At 38.3% G+C, this 27,779-nt stretch overlaps 1 protein-coding gene across 11 annotated transcripts in view; it reads left to right on the top strand.

Moving 5' to 3' along the window:
* Nucleotides 1-5,116, top strand: part of ptprt (protein tyrosine phosphatase receptor type T) — a 307,462-nt gene extending 302,346 nt beyond the window's left edge. For all 11 annotated transcript variants that reach the window (XM_006783003.2, XM_006783002.3, XM_006783004.2 and 8 more), the window contains 2 exons: nt 1,863-1,998; nt 3,463-5,116. In XM_006783003.2, the coding sequence (XP_006783066.1) occupies nt 1,863-1,998; nt 3,463-3,516 (190 nt within the window). In that variant the 3' untranslated portion in view covers nt 3,517-5,116. The remainder of the gene's footprint in view (nt 1-1,862; nt 1,999-3,462) is intronic.
* The last annotated feature ends 22,663 nt before the right edge of the window (nt 5,117-27,779 follow it).

The following is a 27,779-nucleotide window of genomic DNA, read 5'->3' as shown; positions in this document are numbered from 1 at the left end:
ATTAACCAAGAGGGATGAGCCATAATAGTGTTTTATTCATTTACTGATCCGAACACCAGCATGGGTCTAGTAACAAATTACAGCAAATATTCCTTTTAAATCGGCCATATTCACACAAGGCTCCTGTAGTCTAGCTAACACAACATAAGGTGACTGCAGTTGAAGTGGCTTTTAAATTGAATTTTTAATTTTGTTTGAAGTCAGAGATGAACCACTTTTCATATCTGGTATGTTTCTATGAAGATGTAAAGGTTACTCACTTTCCTTGACTGTTACTGCTACTTGAGTCCTGACAAGTCTGAAAAGTTTCATTTTCTGGTTGTTGTTCAGTACTTCATAATGTTCATGTATTTTAGCCCTAAGATGTATTTGACAGGACTGATGTAAAATGTATTTGCTTTAATTTTTTTTACCATTACCCTAGAAATTAGTTTCTGACACTGAAGCAACTGTTTGAAATTTTAATCTAACATGAAATCAAGAAGTGCATGAGCAATACTTTTGCTTTTAAATTTTTAGTTACCTAATAACTAATGAAATTCAAACCAATGGGTGTATGTATGAAAAGCAAGAATTGCAAGCTTGCAGTCTGATATTATTGTATAAGTGGTTCTGAGACAGCAACAAAAACTTTCCATATTTATTTTTAACCTTCTGAAGCGCTTCCAAAAAGCTTAGATTATAGACTTTCTATAAAAAATTCAGTCACTATCACTAGCAAAGGTATTCCGAGTAGACTGCAAGCTGTAGCAGCCTTGGCATTCCTAATGCAGAATAGGTAGACAGTGGATGATTTTTCTGATGGCTGTCACTCCACCTCGCAGTACCTAAATGTTTTATTCAGTCTCAATACTGAAGGAATTCAGCTGGAACCAAGTGAGATGGGAAAGTCTGGAGCTGTTTTCATGGTGGGTGGTCTGACTTTTCACTGGCAGAGCACTGACTGCTGATTGGGGCATATAGCCAGTAAACACACAATATATATATAGTATACATAAATATGTTTGTGTTGCTGGATCACTTTATACAGATGGCACTTTGTCATCTGTATAAAATGTTCATAAAGGCTTTTATTATTATTTTGATTTAAGTCAAACACATTTATTCAAATTTCTAAAATCCATTAGTAGGCCTCTTTCTGCATACAGTGGCAGGTTTCTTTGTACTGAATTCTCGCTCTGTCACTTGCTGTCACTCTCTGTCCCTTAAAGCCTTTTTTCTCAACTCGCATTGTCATACTTGTTTCTTTAGCATTAAAAATGACATCTAATATCTCCAACTTGGCTTTCAGGATCCTATTTACTCTCTGCAGTGACTTGTTTTTTTGAGAGCTAATTAAAACATTGTTTAGCTTTGTAAATTTTTTTCCACATTCTGTCATCTATACAGGCTACAAGAAGGAATATAACACCATATAACACCAAACCTAATAATTTTTCCTTGTATCCCCTTAAAATGTTACAGGGTACTAAACACAAACCATTCGTTAAATACATCACAACAAGCAAACTAATTTAACCTCTATAGCCTGTTTTATAAGCTTTATTAAATTTCCAACTAGTGTTTAGGGCCCATACAATTGCAGGACATTATCCAATTGCTGTCCTGCAACTTGGTTGGATAAGCAGTTAGGAGAATAGACAGATTCATCTAAAAACCCCACAAAACTTTTCTAATATTCTCTCTACACCTGTATCTTTCCTTCATCTCATTCCATCCTGCTTTCTTTTTGACCTCACTATGATTTTCTTGCCCTCCAGCTATGTTTCCAAAATGGTGATGATGTTTAATACTGAAGAGCCTCTGTCTCCCTTTCTTTCCTCATTTCTTGGTCCTACTCCTTTGTTCCTCCTCCTTTACAGAACTGGTGGTGGACGTTCTGGAACTTTCTGTGCCATCTGCAGCATCAATGAGATGATCCAGCAGCAGAATATTGTAGATGTTTTCCACACTGTTAAAACCCTGAGGAACAACAAGACCAACATGGTGGAGACTATGGTAAGAAATCACAATACATACATATTTTTTTGTATATTTTATGGGGTGATGGTGCCACTGAAATGTTTTGCTTTTATGATATTGGATCAAAAGGTAGTTTCTTGTCATTTTTAGTTTAGAGTGGAATTCAACTAAGGTAAAAACACAGGTTATTAAAAGGTAGCAGTGAGTAAATAGTATGAACAGATTTACATAAATTAATATAGAATCAAAGCTTTACTCTGTTTTTGTCTCTGTGGTAGCAAACATGCAAGTATTCCCACACTACCAAAAATTTGTATTCACATACAGACAGGTCACAGCTGTTTCAGTGCTTTTCTCATCTCCTTTGTAAAGAATTTCTCAATTTGTTACTCACACCCATGAACTAAAGCACACCTGCTCACAGATGCAAGGTAAATGGATTATAACAGGCAATGTTCAGTATTTGCCAAAGCTTTAGTCCTTTAGTGGTATAAGTGAAGATTTAATTGTGATTGAATATGTTTTTTGGGGTTTTATTTGTTTTGTTTTGTTTTTGTCACCATAAAGCAAAGATGTGGGTAAAAAGTGCTGGTGACCCTAAACTTTTTAAAAACTGGCTTTAAATTCCTAAAGGAGAAAAAAGTAAAACTGAGATGTCTTTGAGGTGATACCATTGTCATAGTGTTCTGGAGTGGCATAATATTCAGAGATATGTCAGAGAGTTGCCTATGGCACCCACATGATCTAGCTCCTCCAATCATGTGATTACCCAAAACATATATAATGTATGAGAAGAATGAACCAGTCGGTCAACTTGAGCAGGAAGAAAAAAACATTTCTTTAGTTGTACAGAAGTCTTGTTTAGAGCTATGAAATTTGCAATGTTTTTATGATTTCTTTCTTTTTTTATTGCCCAATTACCCCATCGATTCCCAAACAAAGATTAAAAGTGTTTCATTGTTCTTAATTCTTTGCCAAACATCCCAAACCATGAAACCATCTGGACATTTGAAAGTTGTCATCACGCATCATCACAGCTAGAGAATGATGACAGAATTGTTCATAAAGATGTGGCATTGGATTAGTTCACCCACATACTGCAGGCCAGCCAATCCAATCCTTTGCTGTCTGGCTGAGGCCAATATTACCTGCTATGCTGATAATGTTATGATTCTCAGTTCATGAATTATGACTCATTTTCATTGGTAAATATATGGAAATTGTGTTACTGTGTTCTATACTCGTCATCGTCGGTTGCATATTATGTTGTGAATTATATGTCACGAAATTTCATTTTTTGTTTTTTATTACAGTGCTCCAGTACATTTTTTTTATATGAATAAGTCAATATTTAGTAAATAGTTATGAGCGTAGAGTTTGGTTTTATTATACATGTTTGAAGTTTAAAGCCAAGCTGAGAGTGCAGCTATACATTTATACATTTATAAAATTTCAAGAATTTTCTGACTTAGCTTTGCTTGTTGTTTTATTTCTACACAGGAACAGTATAAATTCTGCTATGAAGTGGCTCTGGAAGCGCTCAACTCCTTCTGATTGGGTTTGGGCTAAACATCTCTATTCCCAATCGGCCATTTATCGATGCCTGTCATTCTCAACGCAACACTGGGAAACACGGAGGGCAATACTGCTTTGTGTTGACCTGAATCCGACTGACTGAGCGTGCCTGTGTGTGGGTGTGTGCGCGCACGTGTGTGTGTTTGTATTTGAGTGCATATGCACGTGGCTGTGTGTGAAGAGAGGGCATGCTTGCATATTTGAGGAAGTCTTTATCTATATGCGTGCCTGCAACAACACACACAACAAACCTGTACAGAAGAGGGAAAAGGCAACAAACATGCACACTGGTGATTTTAATGTCTGTTTGCTTCAGCAAGACTGGGGACTTTATATGCTTGTACAAAGAAAAAAAATATGGTAAACAAACAAAAAACAAATGTTTAAAAGACGCACCACTTTTACTCCTCTATTTCTCTGTCCTCTCTGCTGGGCTGTGATGTGACTATTGTACAGTATTTCCTTTTTAGATATATTCTACGCCTTGAATGTTGTCTCCCTCTGAAGGCTGGATGCCCACTGGAAGATTTTTTTTGGTAACTCTCAAAGGGAACGGAAATGTACGTTTTTTTGACCATGACTCAATCGGCTTAGTTAACTTTTTCTTTCTTCAAATTACATGCTGATTCCCTTTTACCAATTTAAAAGTTTGTTTTAATTATACTCGTAATTCTGTAATTGGCCTGAAAAGAAAATATGTTAGCATGGTTGTATCTTTTTTATAGTTTTACTTTCACTGAGTTCAAATGTCAGAAAAACACAAGAAAAAAAAAATAACCTACAATAAGTGGAGTCAGGGACAGTGTGAAAAAAAATAACAGTAGAAAAAAAGGAAAAAAAAGAAACCTGCCTTAGATTTAAGGTCAAGTCATGTCTCTGTTCTAGTTTTTTTTTTTTTTCACTGGGACAGTGGTGGTTTCATAAATGCTTTTGGAAGGCTTTAAAAAAGACAAAATTAAAATCTTATTGTGTGCATCCACCCTTGCTGTAAATAGGATAAGACAACCACAATCAAACAAACAAACAAACAGGCAAACATCAGCAACTGGTACATTACAAATTAATGTGATTTCAAAACACTATAACTCTAAAAAGCTAAGTTAATGTCACTGTGTTACCATACCACAGACCGTCTCTGCAGAAATGTCAAAAAAGCCGACATATTGTTCGCATATTGCACATTAAGCTAATGCCGCCGCATTCAGAATAACTTTTATAAAATTTGACTTTTTTATTATTTATTTATTGTGACACTTTTGGTACAGAATATGAAACAACCAGATAATACTTTGTCTCTAATATGATAACAGCACTACTATAATTTATTGAAAATGAATCCCCAAATTCCCCCAAAAGAAGTAAAAAATGTTCCCTTCTAAAAACTACATAAACTATAACTTGCACTTTTGCACGTTTGTCCATTTTGGAACATTTAGACTGACATTGAACAGCCTGGGGTAAATTCTTAACTGAAATCAGTGTTTGGTCATTTTATAGCAATTTGCTTTAATGTGAAATTGTTCAATAACTGAGTGTGGCTTACAGACAAATTAATCTACTTTAGTGTTGATGATTTGATTTTAACAGTGTTGCGAGTAGTCATTGATATTGGGCCACTATTTGGATCTAAAAAATAATCATTCAAATGATAAGAAATGAGTTAAACCTGCTGAGATTAAGAAAGGAATTAAGAATCCTTGATACTTAGAGCAGACTGGTAAACAGTTCAGTAATTCTATGTATAATTCTATCTATAATAAATATCCAAGCTAAGGGATTGGGCCCATGTTTCCCCTATAACCTATGATTTAAAAAGAACATCACAAAACAAAGAGACAGGCCACATTTACATTTCTGTTATAATTAACAAATGTTTTACGTCAAGCCCGCTGAAATATACAGATATTAAAAATACATTTGAGAAAATCACTAACAGGAAATGATTTCAGTTAGTGTTTGACCCCACGTTGAAAGGCAGTTAACATGGCTAATAGTTTAGATGCCTCTGCACCTTAAAGAACGTGTGGGAGTATGGGAATTAATGAGAATTATGCATGGCATTGACCTCAGCTTCTCATTATCTCCTACTCATCTGGTCAGACTCTTCTATGCTATCCCATTTTCCCCTTATCCCAAAAGACTAAACCAGAATCTCATGTTATAGATACACCACCTGTATTTATATGAACAGCCTCTGAAATGTGTTGAATCTAAAGGTGATACTATTTTCAGATCTGTTGTTACCTCTCTCTAAAACACTGTCATTCTAATAAAAAGGACCAGACTGATGGCTTAATTTTCAAACACTCAAAAAATCAGACTACTGAAGTGAATTATCTTAAATCCCAATGCATTAAAAATACATAATTGTCGCCAATTACCTGATTTACTTTTTTCCCATGCGAGAAAGTACGAACATTTTTAGATGCATTAGATTTTTTAGAATGATTTCATATAAAGTTCAGCTTCTGATGAACTTTTCTTTTGTTAGGAAACATTTCAGTGCTTATGGCAAGAGCTGACATACTTGTAGTTAAATGTTGTAGCAAACTATTCGATCTGTGCTTGCGTTGATTTATTTTTATTCTTATTTTTCGCTGGAGTCCAGTCAGGCTCGTTAATGGACCTATCAAAATAGTGAGAGTGCTGTATTGAAGACAATGTGAATGCTGGATATCTTGATCCTTTTGTTCACTGATGCTTTATTTTATTGACTTGAATCATGGCCCTTCATATGTATTATATATTTTTTAACGTTCTTTTAGATTATTTTTGTCTTGAATTTGTACATTTCTTTTGTATAATTATTATTCTGATGATTATTTGTCTAGCAAAGTGCTGTTTAGATCTGGTGATGCCATTACCATTGGTTGTTTAGTTGTTTGAAATGTGGTTAACATGAAATAAAGGGACCAAAATGTTGAATGTGATGTCGTCTCTGTCTTCACAGCCTCTAATTTTGATGTATGAAATAATTACGCTAAAGCTTTCAGAGACATTCTTCATGTTTGAGGGACTTCACTTCACTAGATCATTTTCTCTCTCTTCCTAGGTGATCAGTCAATTTGGCAAGTAGGAACTAACCGTTTTTAACTGTCAAAAGAATTAAGGATATTAAACCTACCAATTTTTAAATTCCCGCCTTTAAAGTCCATATTGTGATGCTTATTTCTGATAAATTATAAAACACAGCCAATATCCACAAACAGGGACTAGATGCATAAAACCTTGTGCATAATCAAAAGCAGACTTTGAGGTTAGAAATTTTTGTTTAAATCTCTGTTTGGCATAAAAACAAAAACCTGCCTATGCCTATGAGTGATTGACAAAACAGAACGAAAGAGCAAAAAACAGGAAATAAAATATATGATTAAATGTAAAAGTCACCCTATAACATCTATAAAGGATCTGACCTTGAGGTCTCCACTGTTTCGTCTCATACATGCCACAAGCTCTCACTGTGACCCCAGAACTGAGGCTGAGGGAAAAGTAAGAAAAACCACAGGTCTTTACAGGCTGTTTTTTCCCCCACTCTTTCTAATCAATCAGATTCAGTGATGAACGGAGCTCCAAGCCAACAGCCTCATCCTTTATTTAGCTAGTTGATTCCCAAGGAGCTCATAAATATGCATGAGCTTGAGATTAGCATAGGCACCAAGGACAGGGCCTGTACCTTGGCATTATGACGATCAATCAGAAACACTAAGGGGCTCCTCAGAGGGAAGCTGTCTGTCAGCTTGGCTTTGGGCTGAGGTGATGTATGCACACACACATAAAAAAGGTACGCTCAAAGCATACATAACGCACACATAAGTCTGCATGCATCTACACACACCCAGGAAGAGAAACACAAACAGAAACAAACACAAAGCATATGCACACCTAAAGGGAGAAGCAAAGCACAAAATGCACACACAGTCTCTCACAAACACACAAACATGGATACATAATCAGTGTTAATGTCTATTATTAATCTGATGTTCCTTACACCCTTAGTCTCTCTTCTGATTCATATTTTTTAAACTACTTTTCAGAACAGACTTCATAATGAGGTTGAAAATTGGCCCATTTCATTTGCTCTCACAGAAATGTCATTATCTGCGGGAAGAAGGAGGGGTCTTGTTGGCACAGTATGTTGGTACAGTAATATACTGTTCTTCCATTCTGTGTGTGTGTGCGCGTGCATGTATCCCCTTTGTTTACCATGGTCAACACTGCTGTATTTATTCTGTGTATGTAATACAACTAGTGACAGCTGTGGTAAGATACCCTTTAGGCTTTTAACATGCTTAAATTATTTCTCTGTGCTGAATGCTAGAGTCTTATTCATTCCAACATAAATTTCAGTGCAAATATTTCTTTCCTCGATAGGTTTAGACTTGTTTGGCACATGGCAAGCACTTTGACGATTTTTCTGAACATAACTTTTGTTCTTTTTTTAACAGTGCAATGACACAAAAACTATGCTGGCAGGAGCTCATCCAATAAAAAGTTTGTAAAATGTCTCAACAAACTCCAAAGTAGCATACTGCTCCCTCCCTTTTCTCATTATGCTCAAGCACAAATGCAAAACATGTGTCTTTCCACTCCAGTAAGTGTACTGGTGAATGAGAGACACTACATGACTGAACAGCCAATTGGGAAAATGACACTCGCATCTCCATCTATCCATCCCTCCATCCATCCATCCTTATCCGGGTACAGGTCGCGGGGACAGCAGTCTTAGCAGAGAAGCCCAGACTTCCCTCTCCCCAGCCACGTCCTTCAGCTCATCCTGGGGGTCAAAAAGACATTCCTAAGCCAGCCAAGAAATATAATCTCTCCAGTGATTCCTAGGTTTGTCCTGGGGCCTTTTTCCCCAGGGCATACCAAAAATCCTGAAAAACACATTACATAAATATTATAAATTGATTTACGTCACTGAGTGAAATAAGTATTGATCTTCTACAACCTACCCAGAATTGTGACTGTGTGGCACACAGATTATAATCAGTTAGTTTTAGATACTCCTGATCTTAACTTGTCATGTGTATAAAACACACGTTTGAGCCTGGTTCTGTCGGACTTGCCAGTGGTGTGCTGAATGAACAAAATATATCGCCGACTGGAAAAATTTATAGATAAACATAAACTACTCACCGAGAGTCAGTACGGATAAAGATCAAGCAGATCGACATCATTGGCACTATTAGATTCAATAGAATACATCACAAATTCCATAGACCAAAAGCAATATGTAGCTGGGTTATACATAGACTTGAGGCATTTGACACTATAGATCATGATATATTAATAAGAGAACATTATGGTGTCAGAGGGGTAGTTTTAAATTGGGTCCGGAGTTATTTAAGTGACAGGAAGCAGTTTGTGAAATTAAATGGTGGTTGCTCCTTATGTATGGACATTGCTTGTGGTCAGTTTTGGGTCCAAAATTCTTCAACTTATACATTCATGATGTATGCTTTTCGTACATCTCCAGCACCACACATACCATACTTCTCTCCACTACAACATGTGACCTTATCAATATGGCATACTGTTGTAAAAAACGTGGGGTAGCTACTCTGTGTTAGTATTTTTTTGTATGAGTGTCATTTTCCACAAAAGCTGTGATCCCAGCACAAACAGTTGGCTCATTTACCATTTTTTTTCTTCTGTATAAAGTGAGCCATTGTTCCATTCTCTTTGCTAGTGGGAAGCTAACGAGATGCTAAGTCATGCATTACTTAAGGTGCAATCTATCAGCTCCACACTCGTTCACTTCTGCTGGATTTCTGTGAAACCCAACCCAAAATGAAGACGTTTGGGAAATCTTTTTTTCTGTGAAACAAAATAGGTCAATTCTGAGACTGTCACAATACGTCTGTAAAGGTTCAACCTTTAAAATGCTGGTTTTCATTTGTAGATTTATATTATGCTGCTGATCACTATATTTGACGGACAGAGTATGCTTAGAAATGAAAGGAAAGGGTTAAGATGAAACACTGATTTAACTGTAGGCTCATGTTACAAAAGCTTGTAAGTTTTCTTTTAATGCAGCCCCAAGATTTACAAATAGACTAATAATTTTTTTAAATGATCATCACACAAATGCAAATTATGGTAAATATTTAGGGGTAATGCTGTTTACTTAGTGTATTACCTATTGGTTAAATTTTATGTCTTTTCCTCACGCTGTATCCTCCTACGTTGCTTGCTGCAGGGAGTGTTATTTTCATACATCATTTAACAATATTTTTATGGAATTTTAAAGCACAACGTACCGACTAATCTTAAATTTAAAACTGAGCTCCTCTCATCTTATGCTCCTCACAGACATCCTCTTATTTTCGAGGCTGTTGACTGAACTGACATGGATTGTTACTATGTACCTACAACATTGTAATGCTGTCAATATGTGATTGATGAGTTGACTTTCATCTTGAATTCGAGGACTTTATAAAAATTGTTAAATATGTGTTTATGAATTAGAGCCATCTTTATACATTATACCATTTTCAGAGACTCAAAACTAAACAGAGAATACATTGGCAAGCACTTTCATGGCAATGTGAGTTCTGTACCCACGCTATTTCATGCCAAATGAGGCATACACAATAACCAAAGCTTAAGTAAAGTGTTTTGTTTTCTTTGTTATTTTAAATACGCTGCCCAAATATGCCATTATTAGGCTGAAAAAAATGAATGAATAAATAAATAAATGATAACCTTATCAGAGCAACAGCAAAAAACTTTAACAGTGTCCATGTTCACAATCTGATTCTTTATAAAGAAAGAATGCACTGACCCGCTCAGTAATGTTAAAAGACCATAAAGACCATAGAAGACAGCTACAGTGAATGATGACAGGTAATTTGACTGAACTTTTTGGGTGCCTAACACAATCTAGGTCAGTGGGTTCGGGATCATGTCTTTGCTGTTGTGTATGATCCTAACGCCTTAACCTTGTAATTGTCTTCATATACTGGGATGGTTTGAAGCCACAACAAATTGGAAGTGGATTAGCAACTAAAACTTTGCAACCATCGTTCTTACCTCAAAAATGGGCATGAAGCCTCCGGGGTCTTATCATGACTAGGGGGAGGCAGACGCAGTAGACTGACATGGAGTTCAACGCTGCATCTGCAGTAGTCGAAGTCCGGTCTGTTATGAAGAACAGGGAGTTGAGCCTAAAGGCAAAACTGTCAATTTACTGGTCTCGCTGTATTTCTACTGTCACCTCAGGTCATGAGCTGTGGGTTGTGATCAAAAGAATAAGATCTAGGGTATATTCCATGAGCTTCCTTTGATGGATATATGAACTCACTTTCAAATTTTAGGTTTAGATTTTTAGGAAAACAAAGTAAGTTTTATTTATCTGAGATGCCTTCTGGTCAGCTACCAGGTGACGTGTTCTAGGAATTACCAGCTACTTATGTCCAGAGCATAACTAAATCAGACTTAGCCAGTGTTGAGGAGTAACGGAATACATGTACCTCCGTTACGTATTTAAAATACAAAATATGAGTAACTGTATTCCCTTACAGTTACCGTTTAAAAAGGTGGTATTTAGAATACAGTTACTTTGTTGAAATAAATGGATTACACGGCGGTACTTCCCTGTTTCATGTTGTGGCGGGTCAGGCCTGTTTGGGTTTTGTTTGACAGCTACGTTCCTTTGTTCCAGGCGGCAGCGTTACGGTTGCCATGGTTACAGGGTGACGCTCTCTCTCTGCGTGTTTCCTGGGTGAGAGAGGCCTTTTTGTTGTTGTTGTGCTAAGCTAATAGGCAGAATGCTACCGGTATAGCTCTAAAGAATGTAGCATCATAGGCAGTGTAGTCCGTGCTGCAGGAAGAATGGACTGCCATAGCCGTTATGTGTCTGTGAGCGAGGGAGGGAGAAAAAGGCAAAGTACGAGTTGAGCAAAAACGGGAGCTGGAAGCATATAAATATAATAATTACCACTGCAGCCAAGAAGAGTGCCTGACGAGCCCAGTTGTAAGTAAGCTATTAAGACTCGACTGTACACTGTGTTCGTCTTTTCCTCCGAAACAATAAGTTCCGTTGGGGCAGCCTTTCAACGCCTCTCTCTGTCTCTCGCAAGCAAAGTTGACCCAGATAACAAAGTAAAGCTATTTTTCGGCTACGAGCCCGACACAGAACCCACCGTATTAGCCAGAGGTCCGTTTACTACGGCTCGGAGCCGCGGACCTTCAGTAACAGTAATAAATCACAGCAATAGTACATTCACGTAGTTGTAAACAGCATAATAATATATTAAGTAATCCAAAGTATTCAGAATACGTTACTGTCATTGAGTAACATAACGGAATATGTTACAGAATACATTTTGGGGCATGTATTCTGTAATCTGTAATGGAATACATTTTAAAAGTAACCTTCCCAACACTGGACTTAGCACACCCTGCAGAGATCATGTGTGATATCTGGCTTGTGAATGACCTCGGAAGATGAGCTAGAAGATATTTCAGCGAAGAGGGACATTTGAACAGCTCTGCTTAGCTGTCAGTTTTGCTTGGACAGGAGCAAATAGTAGAGAATGGATGTCATTCTGAATAGTCTATTTTATATCTGCTGTCATTAACAGCAGCAACAACAACAAGAATAATAATAATAATAGTTTGAATTTATGCATTTCAATTTTTAATGTTTGACAAATAAAAAACAAACAAACAAAACTTAAATTTACCAAAACAAGACATTAACAAGGGTCAATAAAAATGATCTATGAAGAAGATCAAATAAAATGAAATATAATATAATACAATAGAATTATTTGCTACTCAAGACAGCAATTGAGTTCCACTCTCCTCTGAAATTTAATGAAGGACACAGCACATAATTGGATGTAATGAATTTCAAGTGGAGGCAACGTTTCTGCTGACTAGCCTCTAAAAATTACAAAGGCAGTTAAAAAGAAAGGAGGTAAGGGCAGCTATGGAAAAGAGAGTAATGGGGGATTAGAGAGGATTATGTAGTAGAGTAGTAGAGCCCTGTACTTGATTATTGAACAGAGACATAGTAAAATTATACAGGAAATTACTACTTCACTAAGATAAGATGCTATTCAGTCATGTTTACCATAACACTGATTGTGAAAGGAAATTAACTGAACTTGAGTGAAAAAAACAAACACATTAAAAAAAATAATAAATTCTAACGTTTTTTTAAATTGTCATGGGAAAGTTGTGTAGCAGGCAGGGAGTGGATCCAAATGTGGGACTCCACAGACAAACATGAATGCAAAGCACAGTTTTATTGGCTGGCAAATGGCAGATTTTAACAAAATATAAGGCAGAGCAGAGCTGGAACAAACTGACTAAAAGTTAACATTGACAGAACATGAGGGGAGATCACAACAAGGGAAGAATGAAACTAAGGGCTTAAGCACACACATGAGGTAACCAGGGAGATGGAACACAGTACAAAATACAGGTGACCTAAATCTTACTAACGAGACAGATAAAACAAAACTGATCATAACAAAATAAAGCAGGAAGTAACACACACTGCAACACAGAATAAGACATGTGAACTCGACACTGGGACTGGGGAACAACAGACATGGAGACAGGGAGAGAAAAGGATGACACACAGAAATGAAACTAAGATAAACACACAAAGGCACTGAAGACAGAAACAAAGAGATGAGATGAGGACACACTGGACACGAAAGAAGAACTAAAATAAAACAAGAAATCAAGACCAATAAATAAGAAACTCAGAGGTACTAGAACATAACATCTTCGGAAACTAGAACCTAAATTATCTAATAGCTTTCCAAGATGTACACAAGTAAATGGTAATGGTAAATGGCCTGTATTTGTATAGTGCCTTTACTAGTCCCCCCTAGGGACCCCAAAGTGCTTTACACACCCAGTCATCCACCCATTCACACACACATTCACACACTGGTGGAGGCAAGCTACAGAGTAAAAAAGTCCAGAATAAAACTCTAAATACTGGGACCATGATATAAATACTAATGTCATTTCATTTCTTTTCTTTTTTAAAGCAAAAATGCTTTGTTTATCATGATCATATGTAAATAACAGTAATTATATGTTTAAACACACGCAAGCACACACACACACGCACATTCATGTGACATAATGTGTTCCCCTAGCCGCTTAAGTGACTGTTGGTCATAGTTGCATTCCAATTTTCTGTCCTCACAAAGTTGTGTAAACATGTACACACACACACACACACACACTCACACATACTCTCTCTCTCTCTCTCACACACACACACACACACACACACACACACACACACACAAAGCTTCCTTTTTACATTTTGATATAAAATTGGGTTTATTAATATTCTTTTGCAAAGTGCACCTGACTGTTTTAGGTACTTTGTGAATCATTTTTATCTGACTTTAAATTTGCTTTGCCTTTTTGCTGCCACTAGCCATCCAGAAAAAAACATGAGCTTGTTAATGGAATAACAATAATTAAATAGCAAACCAGCATCTGATGCTTTGACTACACACTCTAATGACACTGGAACTGAAAAAAGAACAAAATAAAAAAAAGGACATAGTGGTCAAGGGGATCTATTTTTGTACCCTACATCATGCCAATTAATTAAAACAGAAATGAACTCAAAATGACCTTAAGGTTTGCTTTGTGTGTGTGTGTGTGTGTGTGTGTGTGTGTGTGTGTGTGTGTGTGTGCATGCACATTTCTGAAATGCTGTAGTCTCTCTTTGGTAAGACAACACAAGACAATAATATCGATATGTCGATAATATCTACAAAGTGTTCCTTAAAGATTTTTTTAAGCAGATGCTATTATTCTCTTTGATTAACCTGCTGAAAAAAATAACATTGCAGAGAATTTTTTACTTACAACGTCATGATATATGTTCAAGTACTTCACACGTGTGCAAAAAGGTTCTCCCCCGTAAAACAACATATGTTTATGCAGGCTGTAATTAAGACTTACAGTGTGTAAAACCTCCCCACTTGATTCTTTAAAAAGCGGATTGTTGAACTTGGGATCTTACAATGTGAGAATGTGATGCAGTTTATCAGAGAACAGCGTGACTTTTAGGACACTGGTATAATGTTAGCTTAAAATCGCCTGATGTTGTTTAGCTGGCTCATTGTCAGCTGTCTGGAGAAGGGACTGTTGCATTTCTATGTTATTTGCCATCAATCAAAATCAAGATGAAAATCAATTACATGTATGGATTACAGTAACGTTAACGCGTTACTGTAATCCGATTACTTTTTTCAAGCAACGAGTAAAGTTAGGGTTAACTTTTGCAAAAGAAGTAATTGGATAACTGTTACTTTTCCTTAAGCACGTTTAGTTACTAAATTGTGATTTTGCTTGTGAGAGTGTCTCATGAGCGTGTGACATCCGTGGCAGCAACACATGTGTGTAAATCAACAACGTATAATATGGAGTGCAAGAGAAAGTGCGACCATGCAGCATTTAAAGCTTGGAAGTACTGACATTACGTTGAGTTTGATTTCGCAAAAAGTGGAAAAAATGAACTCTGCGTGGGAAGAAGACTTCTTTTGACAGTGAAAAATTTCATTTCAAATCTTAGCAAGCACCTGGCACGCTGCCACAGGAATGTGAAATTCACAGAGAAACCCCCGGACCCCCCATGGCATGGGCTGAAAGGTCTATTGCTTTATTAGGTATTCAGGTTGTGTATCATGTTTTAGTATTCTTCCTGCAGCATTCTGGATCAAATGAAAACTTTCCAAGAGTTTTTAGGATAACCCGATAATAATGAATTACATTAGTTCAACCTAGAAGTAATAAATGCTTGAACAAGTTTTTGAGCATCAGCCATGAGGTGCCAGTGCCATTTACAAAGAAGAGGATAACTGCTGCCACCCAGTTCAGCTAGTTTCATAAATATAATAAGAGCCAGCAGGTGAGTCTGCAAATAATCAATTAAATGTGATCATTTTCTAATCTCAAGGAGGAGGGCAAACCATTAGGTTCATTGCCCTCCTCCATCCTTGCTTTGAGACTGAGGGTCCAGAGGGTCCACTTTGCAATTATTTTCTTAAGACTCTTTCTTCATTTTCTTATCTGTCAGAATGCATCACTTTAAAATTGTGTGCAATGAATGTGCATGCATGCATCAACTAATACTTTCACATACTTTCATCTTGAATACACAAGGACGGTCCTAGTTCTAATTCAAGCCAATGGCACATTGGTTTAAAGGTCAGTAGTTGAAAGACCATATATTTTGTAATGTAAATTCATAGAAAAATGTATCTGTTGACAAGTCTAAAGGTCAAAGTCAAAGTGATTTTTTATATAGCACAATTAAAACAACAGAATAGGAGAAAAGCAAGAAAACTTTCTATAATGAACAAACAAAGACAGTGCAAAAGGAGGGGAGATGGACAAGTATCCAGGGTAATACAATTGTCTTTTTTCATTGTTGCTTCTATAGAAAAAGGAGACATAAGCAGTTTTCACAAATTGACTGCACAACTGATTTACACATTACCTGGGGAAACTGCATAGGAAAATGCAAACATTCACATGATTATGATATGACAGTCTTCGCCCTACCAATTTCCTATTACTGTTTATAGAAAACGGACAGCAAGCAAGTGGGTGTCATGTGTCCTGTGTCCTGCATGCTCTATGCAGGGGCTACTCTTAGTAGTAGTTCCAACGAACTGCCATGTTCACGTTATTTATGTTATTTGTATCTTTAAGCATTATCCTGAAATCATAGGTCAAACCATGCCCACAGAAATATTTCCTTGCACAAGAAAAGAAGTACAAAAATATTTTGCACAGGTTACATATTTTTTTAGAGGGATTGTAGAAGTAGCTGAAAATAAAATACAATTGGCCTATAGCTTTCGGTTTGGGTAAAGATTAAATTCAATTTCTATAGGGCCAGTTCATAGCAATAGTTGCCCTAAGGCACAATGGCTAGTACAGGCTAATCAACAGGGTTTCACTCATTTGTAGTATTCGTCAACTAGTGTAGTAACATGGTAATGCTATTAATACAGGGGCTCTCAAATGCATTTTTTTTACCAGATTTCAACTTTTTTTTTTTTGTATTTGATCTTTTGCTTTTTTGAAAGTCGCATTATGTAGATTTTGACTTCCCGACTCTGCTCTCAGGCTACGTGAGAGCTCTTATTGAAAGTGTTGAAATGCATTAAAAGTTCTTGAAACCCTGCTAAGGAGAGCTGTGCATGTACAAAACTGTTCATATAGCGTAGCTCTAGTGATAATACTTTATCTCGAATATTTCTCCTGGTAAAAAAAACACTTTAGCTGCAAGATAACTCCTAATCCTGTTTTGCATTAAAAAAAACAGTGCAGATTTTGATTCAGTATGAAAACACATGTCAGACTGACTGCGCTGCATGCTAAATTTTCGTTATTCACCATGCAAAACGCAGTTCTTTTCAGGAGACCACACAGAATCCCTGTCTCAATTTTGATTGCAAATTTTAGCATCTCTCTTTTATGGCACTTTTAAACAAGAAAAAAATAATACAATGACAGTTTTTCTTTCTTAGTTTTAACTTTCCATTCAATCATGATATACTATATCAACATGGTGTTTAATTAATAAATTGAATTTGTAGATTTTATTTGACACCTCAAGAATCACATTAAACTTAATAGGGTTCAGCCCAAATCCTTAATATGTGTAATATGAGCAAAGCTGACAAAGACATAAACATAGTTTATGTGAGTCATAGAGTTTGAGGAACTAACTATAGTAAGTATACTAGCACTAATTGAGTTGTAGTGTAACTGCGGGTGTAGTGAATAGTGGTTGTGCTATCATCAGTCAAATTGTATCTACTCTCTAGTTATCTGCATTGTTAGAGTCTGACAGCAATAATGATTATTATTCAGGCAAAACATCTGAAAATGGAGTTCCGTGACAGGGCTTTGGGCAGAGTTCATTGACTCCTATTAAGGCGCTCAGTATCACAGAGCACATAGAGCCAGAGTTATTCAGTGTCAGAGAACTGACAGTGAAGCCATTGTGTGGTGTATATGTGTGTGACTGACTTGAACACTAATTTCAGAGTGCTTACTTAGGCTTGCCAAGCTTAACAGAGCATATTAGCCTATAGAGGATTCTTTCTGTGGTAATTGTGGCTTTGGAAGACTATGTGTGTCTATCTGTGTGTGTTTTCAAGCATCAGAACGGATCTGTGAGTAGGTAGAAGTTATGAAAGAAAGAGAACAATTGGAAAGAAATTGGAAAGAAAGAAACTGCATTCTAACAACATGTATATGATAAGAAAAATACAACCTGGCTGAAAATATGGTTTTGCAGCAAAACTCTTTGTCACTACAATATGCCGACTTAACCAGCAAAATTGTCTATATTTCTGGACAACAGAATCATTCCCTTATATGAAAGATTTTTTTTACAGTACAGCTTTCAAATTATTCATTTGCTGCACTGTTGTCAGGAGTTCGCTCAGGGGAACAGAACTGTCCTTCAAGATCCTTCAAAAGCTCAGTTGCTTATTTCCATGTCTCATTTCTCTATCTCTTCATTAATAGACATACAGTGTGTTTTCAGTTTGATAGTGTAACGAGGTTTGCATAAAGTGATCGGAATGTCATTAGTCACTTATCATTCACTTAAGAGATATAGGAGACCAATGGTTTTAATTATACCAGGATACTAAGATCCTAGAATCCCCTTGGTTTGCTGCCTGTACGTTGGGGTTTCTCCCAGTGGATGAGAGGGTTTGTTCCCTGCGCCTGTGGGTTGGGGAACGGGCCCTGACTGTCGTCTGCGCTTATGTGCCAAGTGGCGGTTCAGAGTACGGCCTCCTGGATCTGAACATGAGAGGTGTTTTGTTGTTGGACTTCTGTTCAAACCACAGTCTGGCCATAACGAACACCACGTTTGAACATAAGAGTGTCCATAAGTGCATGTGGCAACAGGACGCTCTAGGCTGCAGGTCGATGATCAGTTTTGTAATTGCTTCACCAGACCTGCAGCCATAAATTTTGGACACTAGTTCTATCGCTATTCATTAACAATGACTTCACTCACTCATATAAACACACACACACAACAGAAAAGAAAAGAAAAGAAGGCAGAAAGTGTATACTGACTGTAGAGCAATGAATGCCTTATAGGGAACCAAACATCAGAGGGCCTGTTAATGCACCACGGAGCATTTTGTCTCCTTAAACGACTTGAAGAATGCCAGACAAAATGACACTGACTTGCTTCAAAAGCAGCAAGAGAAAAGATGCACAGCGCTGCTATCACTTTAGAGAGAATTTTTTATCAGACAATCCTAATCTAATGCTCTGCACTTGTTTGAAATCTTCACTCTAGACAGCAACTCTTTCTGATGAAGCTGGATTTGAGAGAGGCATGGGAATGAGACAGACAATAAAGAAAAGAATTTTGCAGAAGCTTATTTTCTTTGGCTGAGTGCCTCCATATTTAATGGAGATCTGTGTGTAAAAATAATGAATACGTGGCAGGATGACAAGCTGCAAGACAGGTAGATTCTGACATGATTAACATATCAAGAGTTAATTTGGATATGCAATAGCTAACTGTGCATTTAGATTTAAGCTTTTTCAAACTTTTTTCTTTGTTTTTATTGCTTGTTGAATAATGCACCAACATTTTACATATAGTTTGATCTTATCGCTTTACTCATCACTGAAGCCAGGAGTTGAAATAATGCACATGCATGTACATATGATTTCAAAATAACTGAGATTTCGAACATAGGACCATATATCCATACAGTTTTGAGAAAAAAAATTTCTATGGATATTTTTGGATGCACAGTTTTGAACAGAGGTTTTTTGCCTCTGGCCCTTGACTACACATAGCACAAGCTGCAACTACTTTGCCTACATCAAAGCTGCACCCTTAATGAATACCTTCCTGGATCCCAGCATACTTTTGAACTATGTTGTTCTTGTTCAGTTCTAAAAAATATAAAATCTCCAGTTCATCTGGAGAGACAGTTGGTGTGCAGGCCTTTAAGCCAATAATCTTTTGGTTTCCAATTCAAAACAATCAGCAACAAATGTCATTGTTGTCATGTTAATAAATTGTAGGATATTGAAAAATCAAATACCAAACATAGTTGTTTGATGTAGTTTATAGGAGACACAGATACATGTATTGATAGCCTGTAACAAGCCTTCTTGATCAAAACAGGTGATGCTAATTTTGCTTCCAAAATCAACAAATTTCTCCGGACAAAAAATATGAATAAATCGTAAGGACCGAAGATGTTATAGACAAAAAGAAAGAGATAAAAGTGTGAGCAGTGATGCCAATTTGACAACATCAAAAACAGTTTACTTCACAGAAGGCTAGCTGGGGACAAAGATATGAAAAAAGACAGAAAACAAGGAGAAAACACTGAGTGGTTGCAGTGTAACAACCTCCCTTCTTCAAATAACAGACAGAGGGGCAATTACAAAATAAACTAGAGACTGGACCAATGCAGAAAGGCAAAGAAAAAAGGGTCTCTCACTGTCAGAACAGAACAAGTTTGTCTACTTCCGTAAATAGACAAACTGATTGGGAGACATGTCAGTTTAATAAAACACAATAAACCACCTGTCAATATGTATCAAGGGGAGGGAGTAGTGAGAAGCTCAATATTCTGAAAAAGTTTGCAATTCCTGGTGGAGATGGGTGAGACTGGAGGAAGTTTTGCAATATTTATCTCCAAATTCACATCAGTTTATCCAGAATGCATCAATGAAATTTAAATTTTTAATATGTAGATGTCCCTACCTTTTTGTTCCTTTTGTTTTCATTTTTTTTGTGTTTTGGTTTTATTTAAACAGTTTTGTTTGTTTATTTATTAAGAAGATAATAGAAGATAAAAGGAAGCAATTCCTATTTTTGATTAATAGCTGTTTGGGAATCATCTTGGTGCAAAAATACTTTTATGTTTTTGCAACAGGCTGCTAATAACAAAGCACTTAAAGATACAATTTAAAATGGGTTCTTTGCTAACTTGTCTGTTATGTGTGGAAACAACACTGGTTCATCCCTTGAATTAGGTGCCTTTTTATAATTTAATATCAGCCAACAAACTGACAAAATTCTTTTGAAACTGTTCAGGTACAAGTACTATGCTAAAGATGAATGAAACAACAGCCAATAAAACTTGGAAAGACTTCAGGAAGCCTAGAGGAGTACTGTTCAAGGCGACTTTAAAAAAAAATTACAAAACAAAACTGACTCCTTGGAAGTAACATGTAAAGCCACGAGAGATGGATCAATACTTTTGGAGCACTGCCAAGATCCATAAGTGGCCAATAATAAGCCGCTCCCAGAATTGTTGCTATTGCCAGTGCTGGAAACCGCTTGGTAACCCCCTCAGTCAAAGTGACCAGTGGTAAGCCATTTGTAAATAGTGGTATTTGCCAGTGTTGCATCGGTCAACCACTTGGTAAAAGTGGTCAGTGCAGATGCTGCAGTTGGTAAACTGCTTGGTAAAAGTGGCTAATGGTATGTTACTTCTGAATTGTAGTATCTGATCAATCAGGCTTGGTAGGCTTTTGGGCTAACTATGTTAGCAAAAGCTAACCTAGCTATTAGCTACTGATTCAATAACAGAGTAGGCCTAAAAACAACTAAAAATGATATTTTCAAGACTGACATGGGCAAGACAGCAGACATTCTTCATTCAGTTGAGATAAACACAAATTCAGATAGGGCTTATTAAGTGAACATAACATCCAGATTATATATAATAAGGGATCAAGGCCAAAATATGTGCAACTGATACTAATATTAACTTCGGAAACGTGGCCTTAAAATACATGTGGAATGCCACTGAGAACCCCGAGTGACCAGTTTTGGAGGAAGAATAAAAAAGAGAAGAGAAAATACGCTTTAACATCACATCATAACACTCACATAACAATAATGTTGACTTTCCCATTTGGTAATTTTTAGGGTTTTTTCTTGACTACTGAAGGACACTGTGGCATTTTTAATGTTAAGAAAAATAAAGCACATAATGTGTTCTTTGTTAACACTGACTAAAACAAAATATATTAATGAATTAATATAAATACATTATTTTAGATTTTAATGCATAAGAAGTTAAACTTTAACAATGTAATGCTGTCATTAAAACTAGCTTTGTTTATCTGTAGCTGCCTGCAAAAGTGAAGCCATTGCTCTGTTGATACGTTGAGAAAGCTTCATTTGATCACGCCTTGTTCATTCCCTATCCTGCAACTGGTCCAAAATGCTCAAGTGTAATTATTAACTGGCAAATGCAAACAAAACCACATATCCCCCATATTAGCAACTCTATACTGGTTGCCACTCAGTTTTTGAATTGACTTTAAAATGTGAACGTTATTTGTTTTTAAGGTATTGTGTGGGTTGGGACCTTCTTACCTCTCTGATATTTTAAGTTTGATCGTTCCCTATAGATTACTGAGGTCTGTTGAGCAAATGGTCCTAGCTGTCCCAAAGTCCAGATTAAAGCAGAGAGGGGATTGGGCCTTTGCAATTGCTGCTTTGAAACTGTGGAACAAACTGTCACTTCACATCAGGACCTCCCCAACAGAGACACTTTTAAAACCCATTTGAAAACCCATTTTCTTTCTCTATGACCTTTAAATCGGAATGAGTTCAGAGCACTCATTGTTTGTGTTGTTTTTACTCAGGTTATCCCAATGTGTGCTTCCATTCTTAAACTGTCATTTTATCCTATGTTTTATGTTATTTGGTTAGTGTTACGGCCTGCTCCTAATCACATGCAAATCTAAGTGTCCAGGTGCTCCTCCGGGATTGGTGCGTCCGGGTGGATAGCTGGCACCGATTGGCTGCGGACCGGGAGGCAGCAGACAAAAGGAGACCGCCGGCGACTTCTACGTGATTCATCCTCGGCCCAACCCGACTGGCAGACCATTCACTGCATCACCGTGTTATGTTACTTGATGTAAGAGCACGTAGGGGTGGACCGCCTTTTCTTTTGACCAGTTTTCTCCTGTTTTTGTTAGGCAGGGAGGGAACTGAGTGTCATTTGGTTTAGTTCTTTTGGGTAGGTAAGTTGTTTATTTTTGAGATAGGTTACCCTTTTGTTTGTTGTTTTGGCTTTGGGTTCACCCTGATGTTAAGATGTGCTCCCTTCCTTGGTTTAAACACACTTTGTAAATAAATCACTGTCACAAAAATATCAAGTGTGTGGACGTGCTGCTTGGGGTTGGACGGGGATGGATCACCCTTTATGTTTTGGCCTGGCTGCGCCTAGATAGATACGGGTGCGTACCACTCATTCTTACTAGAGTCTGTGCTGCCTTTGTCTGAAAAAACAGCCTGTGGTTCCGACATACTAGTGTGGGGAATAAAAATGAGTGTCACCAAAGCCCCTCTGCATATGGTACACCTGCATTCGCCGTTAGTGTCGGGCTACGTTAAAGTCGCTGTGCGCCAGCGATTACCCATCGAAGGAGTTTCCTTCATTCTTGGTAATGATCTAGCTGGTGGGCATGTTTTTCCCCCGCCAGAAGTTGTTGATGTTCCTGCCCTTGCTGCTGACTCAGGCTCCCCTGCTTCAGAGGTGTTTCCTGCGTGCGCAATTACTCGCGCGCAGGCTCGTAAAATGGGTGAGATTGTGGATTTGTCGGGGTCGTTTATGGCTACGCTTGATGAAAACGACTCTTTCGTGTCACCCATTGATTCTGTAAGAATCTCCACATGTGACGTTCCTGAAATGATTCCTGAGGACATTAATCAGAGCTTGAAAATGACCAGAGAAATGTTGATCACAGCACAGCAGGGTGATCCTTCACTGGTGCCTTGTTTTACCTCTGTTGTGGACAGAGAGGGATCTAACGCTCCAGTAAAATATTTCCTTGAGAACGGTGTGCTGTTGCGATCTTGGTCTCCTGACTCAACTGATTTACATAGAGTAAATCAGGTTCTGGTGCCAAAGGAATATAGACGCCAGATTCTCAGTCTGGCGCATGATGCCAGCTTAGCTGGACATCTTGGGGTCAAAAAGACGTATCACCGTGTACTCCGTAACTTCTTTTGGCCTGGACTAAAATCAGATGTGGTGAAATATTGTCGCTCATGTCATACATGCCAGGTAGTGGGAAAGCCAAATAAACCGATTCCGCCAGCGCCTCTTCACCCGATTCCAGCGCTGGGTGAGCCGTTTGAGAGAGTTCTGTTGGACTGTGTGGGCCCGTTGCCAAAAACAAAGTCAGGCCACCAGTACATGTTAACAGTAATGTGCGCTGCCACTCGTTTTCCAGAGGCAATTCCATTACGTACATTAAAGGCAAAGGCCGTTGTGAAAGCCCTCACAAAATTCTTTTCAACTTTTGGGTTACCCAGAGTTGTTCAAACTGATCAGGGAACAAACTTTATGTCAAAGGTGTTTGCCCAGGTTTTGAAGGAGTTAAAAATTAAACATCAAACGTCCAGCCCTTATCACCCAGAGAGTCAAGGTGCACTGGAACGATTTCATCAAACCCTAAAAACCATGTTGCGCAAATACTGCCTTGAATCAGGTAAAGACTGGGATGAGGGACTTCCGCTTTTGCTTTTTGCTGTTAGAGAAACCACTCAGGAATCCCTTGGATTTAGTCCGGCTGACTTAGTTTTTGGACACACTGTGCGCGGTCCCCTGCGACTACTTAAAGAAAAGTGGTTGTCTGAGTCGCATCAAGCCGAACACAATGTGTTAGATTATGTTTGCAGTTTTAGAGAGCGTCTTTTCCGTGCATGTCAGCTGGCCCGTGGAAAATTTGGAACAAACTCAAGGCAACATGAAAGCCCGGTATGACAAAAAGACGGTGGTCCGACATTTTGCTCCTGGTGATAAAGTTCTGGTGTTGCTTCCTTTAGTTGGGTCTAGCCTCCATGCTCAGTTTTCCGGACCCTATGAGGTGGACAAAAAGATAAGTGACACTAGCTATGTAGTAAAAACTCCTGATCGAAGGAGAAAACTGAGGGTTTGCCACGTTAACATGCTTAAACGCTATGTTTCCAGAGAGGACGCGGCAGCTGAAAAAACCTCTCCCATAGCGCCTGTCTCTGTGTGTTCGGCACCACCATTGTATGTTTTGCAAGATGATGACTTGATTGACAAGAGCGGTTGTATGCCTGTGGCCCGTTTGCGAAACTCAGAAGCGTTAGAGGACGTGGATTCCTTTCTGTCGCATTTGTCAGATTCCGCCCGCAAAAATGTCCTTGATCTGATTGAAGCTAATTTGCTACTCTTCTCTGACCATCCGCGGCAGACGTCTGTGCTGTTTCATGATATCGTTGTGGAAGTTGATAAGCCAATAAAACAACATGCTTATAGACTAAATCCAACCAAGCGGATTTTAATGCAACAGGAAGTTGAATACCTGGTTAAACATGGGTTAGCTGAGCCCAGTAACAGTGCGTGGAGTTCACCCTGTATTTTGGTGCCTAAACCAGATAACACCCCACGTTTCTGTACCGATTTCAGAAAGGTTAATGCAGTCACAAAACCTGATTCTTTTCCTCTCCCCAGAATGGAGGACTGCATTGATCGTGTCGGCTCAGCTACATTCGTTACTAAATTAGACCTGTTAAAAGGGTATTGGCAAGTTCCGTTAACCCCCAGAGCTTCTGAAGTCTCTGCTTTTGTAACTCCAGATCATTTCCTCCAATACACTGTAATGCCCTTCGGGTTGCGAAATGCACCTGCAACGTTTCAACGTCTGATGCAGAAGGTATTGTTTGGAGTGAAAAACTGTGAGGCCTACTTGGATGACATTGTCATTTATTCTCCAACGTGGTCAGAACATCTGGAAACGCTTTCTGAGGTGTTCAGACGGTTTTGTGAATCTTCTCTCACATTAAACCTCTCTAAGTGTGAGTTTGGTAAAGCCACCATTACTTATTTGGGGAAACAGGTCGGACAGGGGCAAGTGCGCCCTGTGGCTGCGAAAGTACAGGCCATTGTAGATTTTCCTGTCCCGCAGACAAAAAGAGCTCTGCGTCGTTTTTTAGGAATGGCCGGTTTTTATCGAGGGTTTTGCAGAAATTTTTCTGATGTGGTTAGTCCCCTGACTGATCTTGTTAGCCCTTTAAAGCCTTTTATTTGGTCTCCAGCGTGTCAGGTGGCATTCGAGTCCGCCAAAGCATTGTTGTGCAGTGCACCAGTGCTAGCAGCGCCGAATTTTGAGCGCCCTTTTAAATTAGAAGTTGATGCCAGCTCGTGTGGCGCGGGCGCTGTTCTGTTACAGGAAGATGGTCACGGTGTAGATCATCCCGTCTGCTACTTTTCAAAAAAGTTTAACAGACACCAGACCCATTATAGTACGATCGAAAAAGAGGCTCTTGCCCTACTCCTTGCGTTACAGCATTTTGAGGTCTATGTCGGGTCAAGTGTGCTGCCTGTGCAGGTGTTTACTGATCACAACCCACTAGTGTTTCTTTCCCAAATGCGCAACTCCAATCAAAGACTTATGCGCTGGTCCTTGTTATTGCAAGACTTTAACTTGGAGATTCATTACAAGAAAGGGAAAGAGAATGTGTTGGCTGATGCTCTGTCTAGAGCACTTTCTCCTTGAATTAAACATTCTGGGGGTAATGTTAATTCTTGGGATAGGGGGTGTTACGGCCTGCTCCTAATCACATGCAAATCTAAGTGTCCAGGTGCTCCTCCGGGATTGGTGCGTCCGGGTGGATAGCTGGCACCGATTGGCTGCGGACCGGGAGGCAGCAGACAAAAGGAGACCGCCGGCGACTTCTACGTGATTCATCCTCGGCCCAACCCGACTGGCAGACCATTCACTGCATCACCGTGTTATGTTACTTGATGTAAGAGCACGTAGGGGTGGACCGCCTTTTCTTTTGACCAGTTTTCTCCTGTTTTTGTTAGGCAGGGAGGGAACTGAGTGTCATTTGGTTTAGTTCTTTTGGGTAGGTAAGTTGTTTATTTTTGAGATAGGTTACCCTTTTGTTTGTTGTTTTGGCTTTGGGTTCACCCTGATGTTAAGATGTGCTCTCTTCCTTGGTTTAAACACACTTTGTAAATAAATCACTGTCACAAAAATATCAAGTGTGTGGACGTGCTGCTTGGGGTTGGACGGGGATGGATCACCCTTTATGTTTTGGCCTGGCTGCGCCTAGCCGGGCCATAACAGTTAGCTATACAAAATTTTGGTCAACCGCTGTTGTTTGTGTGCTATAGAAATAAACTTTATGTGACTTAACTGGTCATGATGGTCATAACTGGTCAAGAAACTCATTCAGTAAAACAAAATGTTACAAAAGTAACTATGTAATTATTATTTAACTTAATGTAACTTTAACTTTTTCTGACCCAATTTATCACATGCAGTTTGCAAAAACTATTTTTTTATTGCCTTCTTCTGCAGACTTGCGTGCATTCAAAATAACACAAACAGTCAGATAACCTTATGCCGTCAGTACAAACAAAGTTTTAACAGAGAGGTACCTTCTAACGAAGCCCACTCCCAAACTGCACAGGTTTACTGTCTGAAAAAAATAGTAGACTGCTCTGGAGCTCTGGAGCAGCGATGGATTGGTTTACTGACAGGCTGACCATTACAGCATCAGCACTGACCACTTTTACCAAGCAAACACCTTGATGTTACTTTTCCCAAGAGGTTAACCACTGCATCTTCAGCACATACCATAATTTGGGAACAGCACACTGTATCTTGGGGTCTCTTGTCTCTTGCTGACTTTTGGTATTATAAGTGCACTTTATAAACCCTGAGCTTCAGCTAATAAATATCCTTGGTCATTTATAGGTAGCCAGTAAAATAAAAACAAGCTAAGCAATGTGAAAAACAACATGCAATGCAATTAATTTTGTCTGTGATTTATAAACACATTTAAAAACTGCATTCCCAAGAGAAAATTAATGTTTTTCAATATCCCCGTAATATTGTAAAAACACCACTCTTCCTGTACCCAAACCTGCTACTGAATTTGTAAAACGCAAAAGCCCTTTTGTTTTCTAATTGCACTGTGTGTCCATTTACTAAAGTAGACTGTGTAATCTGCACGTGTGTGTGGTAGCAACTAAGTCTCCATGATATAAACCCTTAAAACCTTAAATGATATCACCGAGAGCTGGTTTAAGGTTAGGATATGTCCACTGAAAGTGATGAAAACACTATGAGTGTGTGTGCATCAATCGACATGTGGGTCTCCTGGCTGTAATGTGTTAGCTTGACACTTGGAAGACCTGATCAAATTGTTGAGGCTGATTGCCAGCAATCAT

This window comes from Neolamprologus brichardi, chromosome 5 (assembly GCF_056152115.1).
Source record: "Neolamprologus brichardi isolate AB-2024 chromosome 5, ASM5615211v1, whole genome shotgun sequence".
In the NCBI taxonomy this organism is placed as follows: domain Eukaryota; kingdom Metazoa; phylum Chordata; class Actinopteri; order Cichliformes; family Cichlidae; genus Neolamprologus; species Neolamprologus brichardi.
This window is presented reverse-complemented; position numbering and strand designations above follow the sequence as displayed.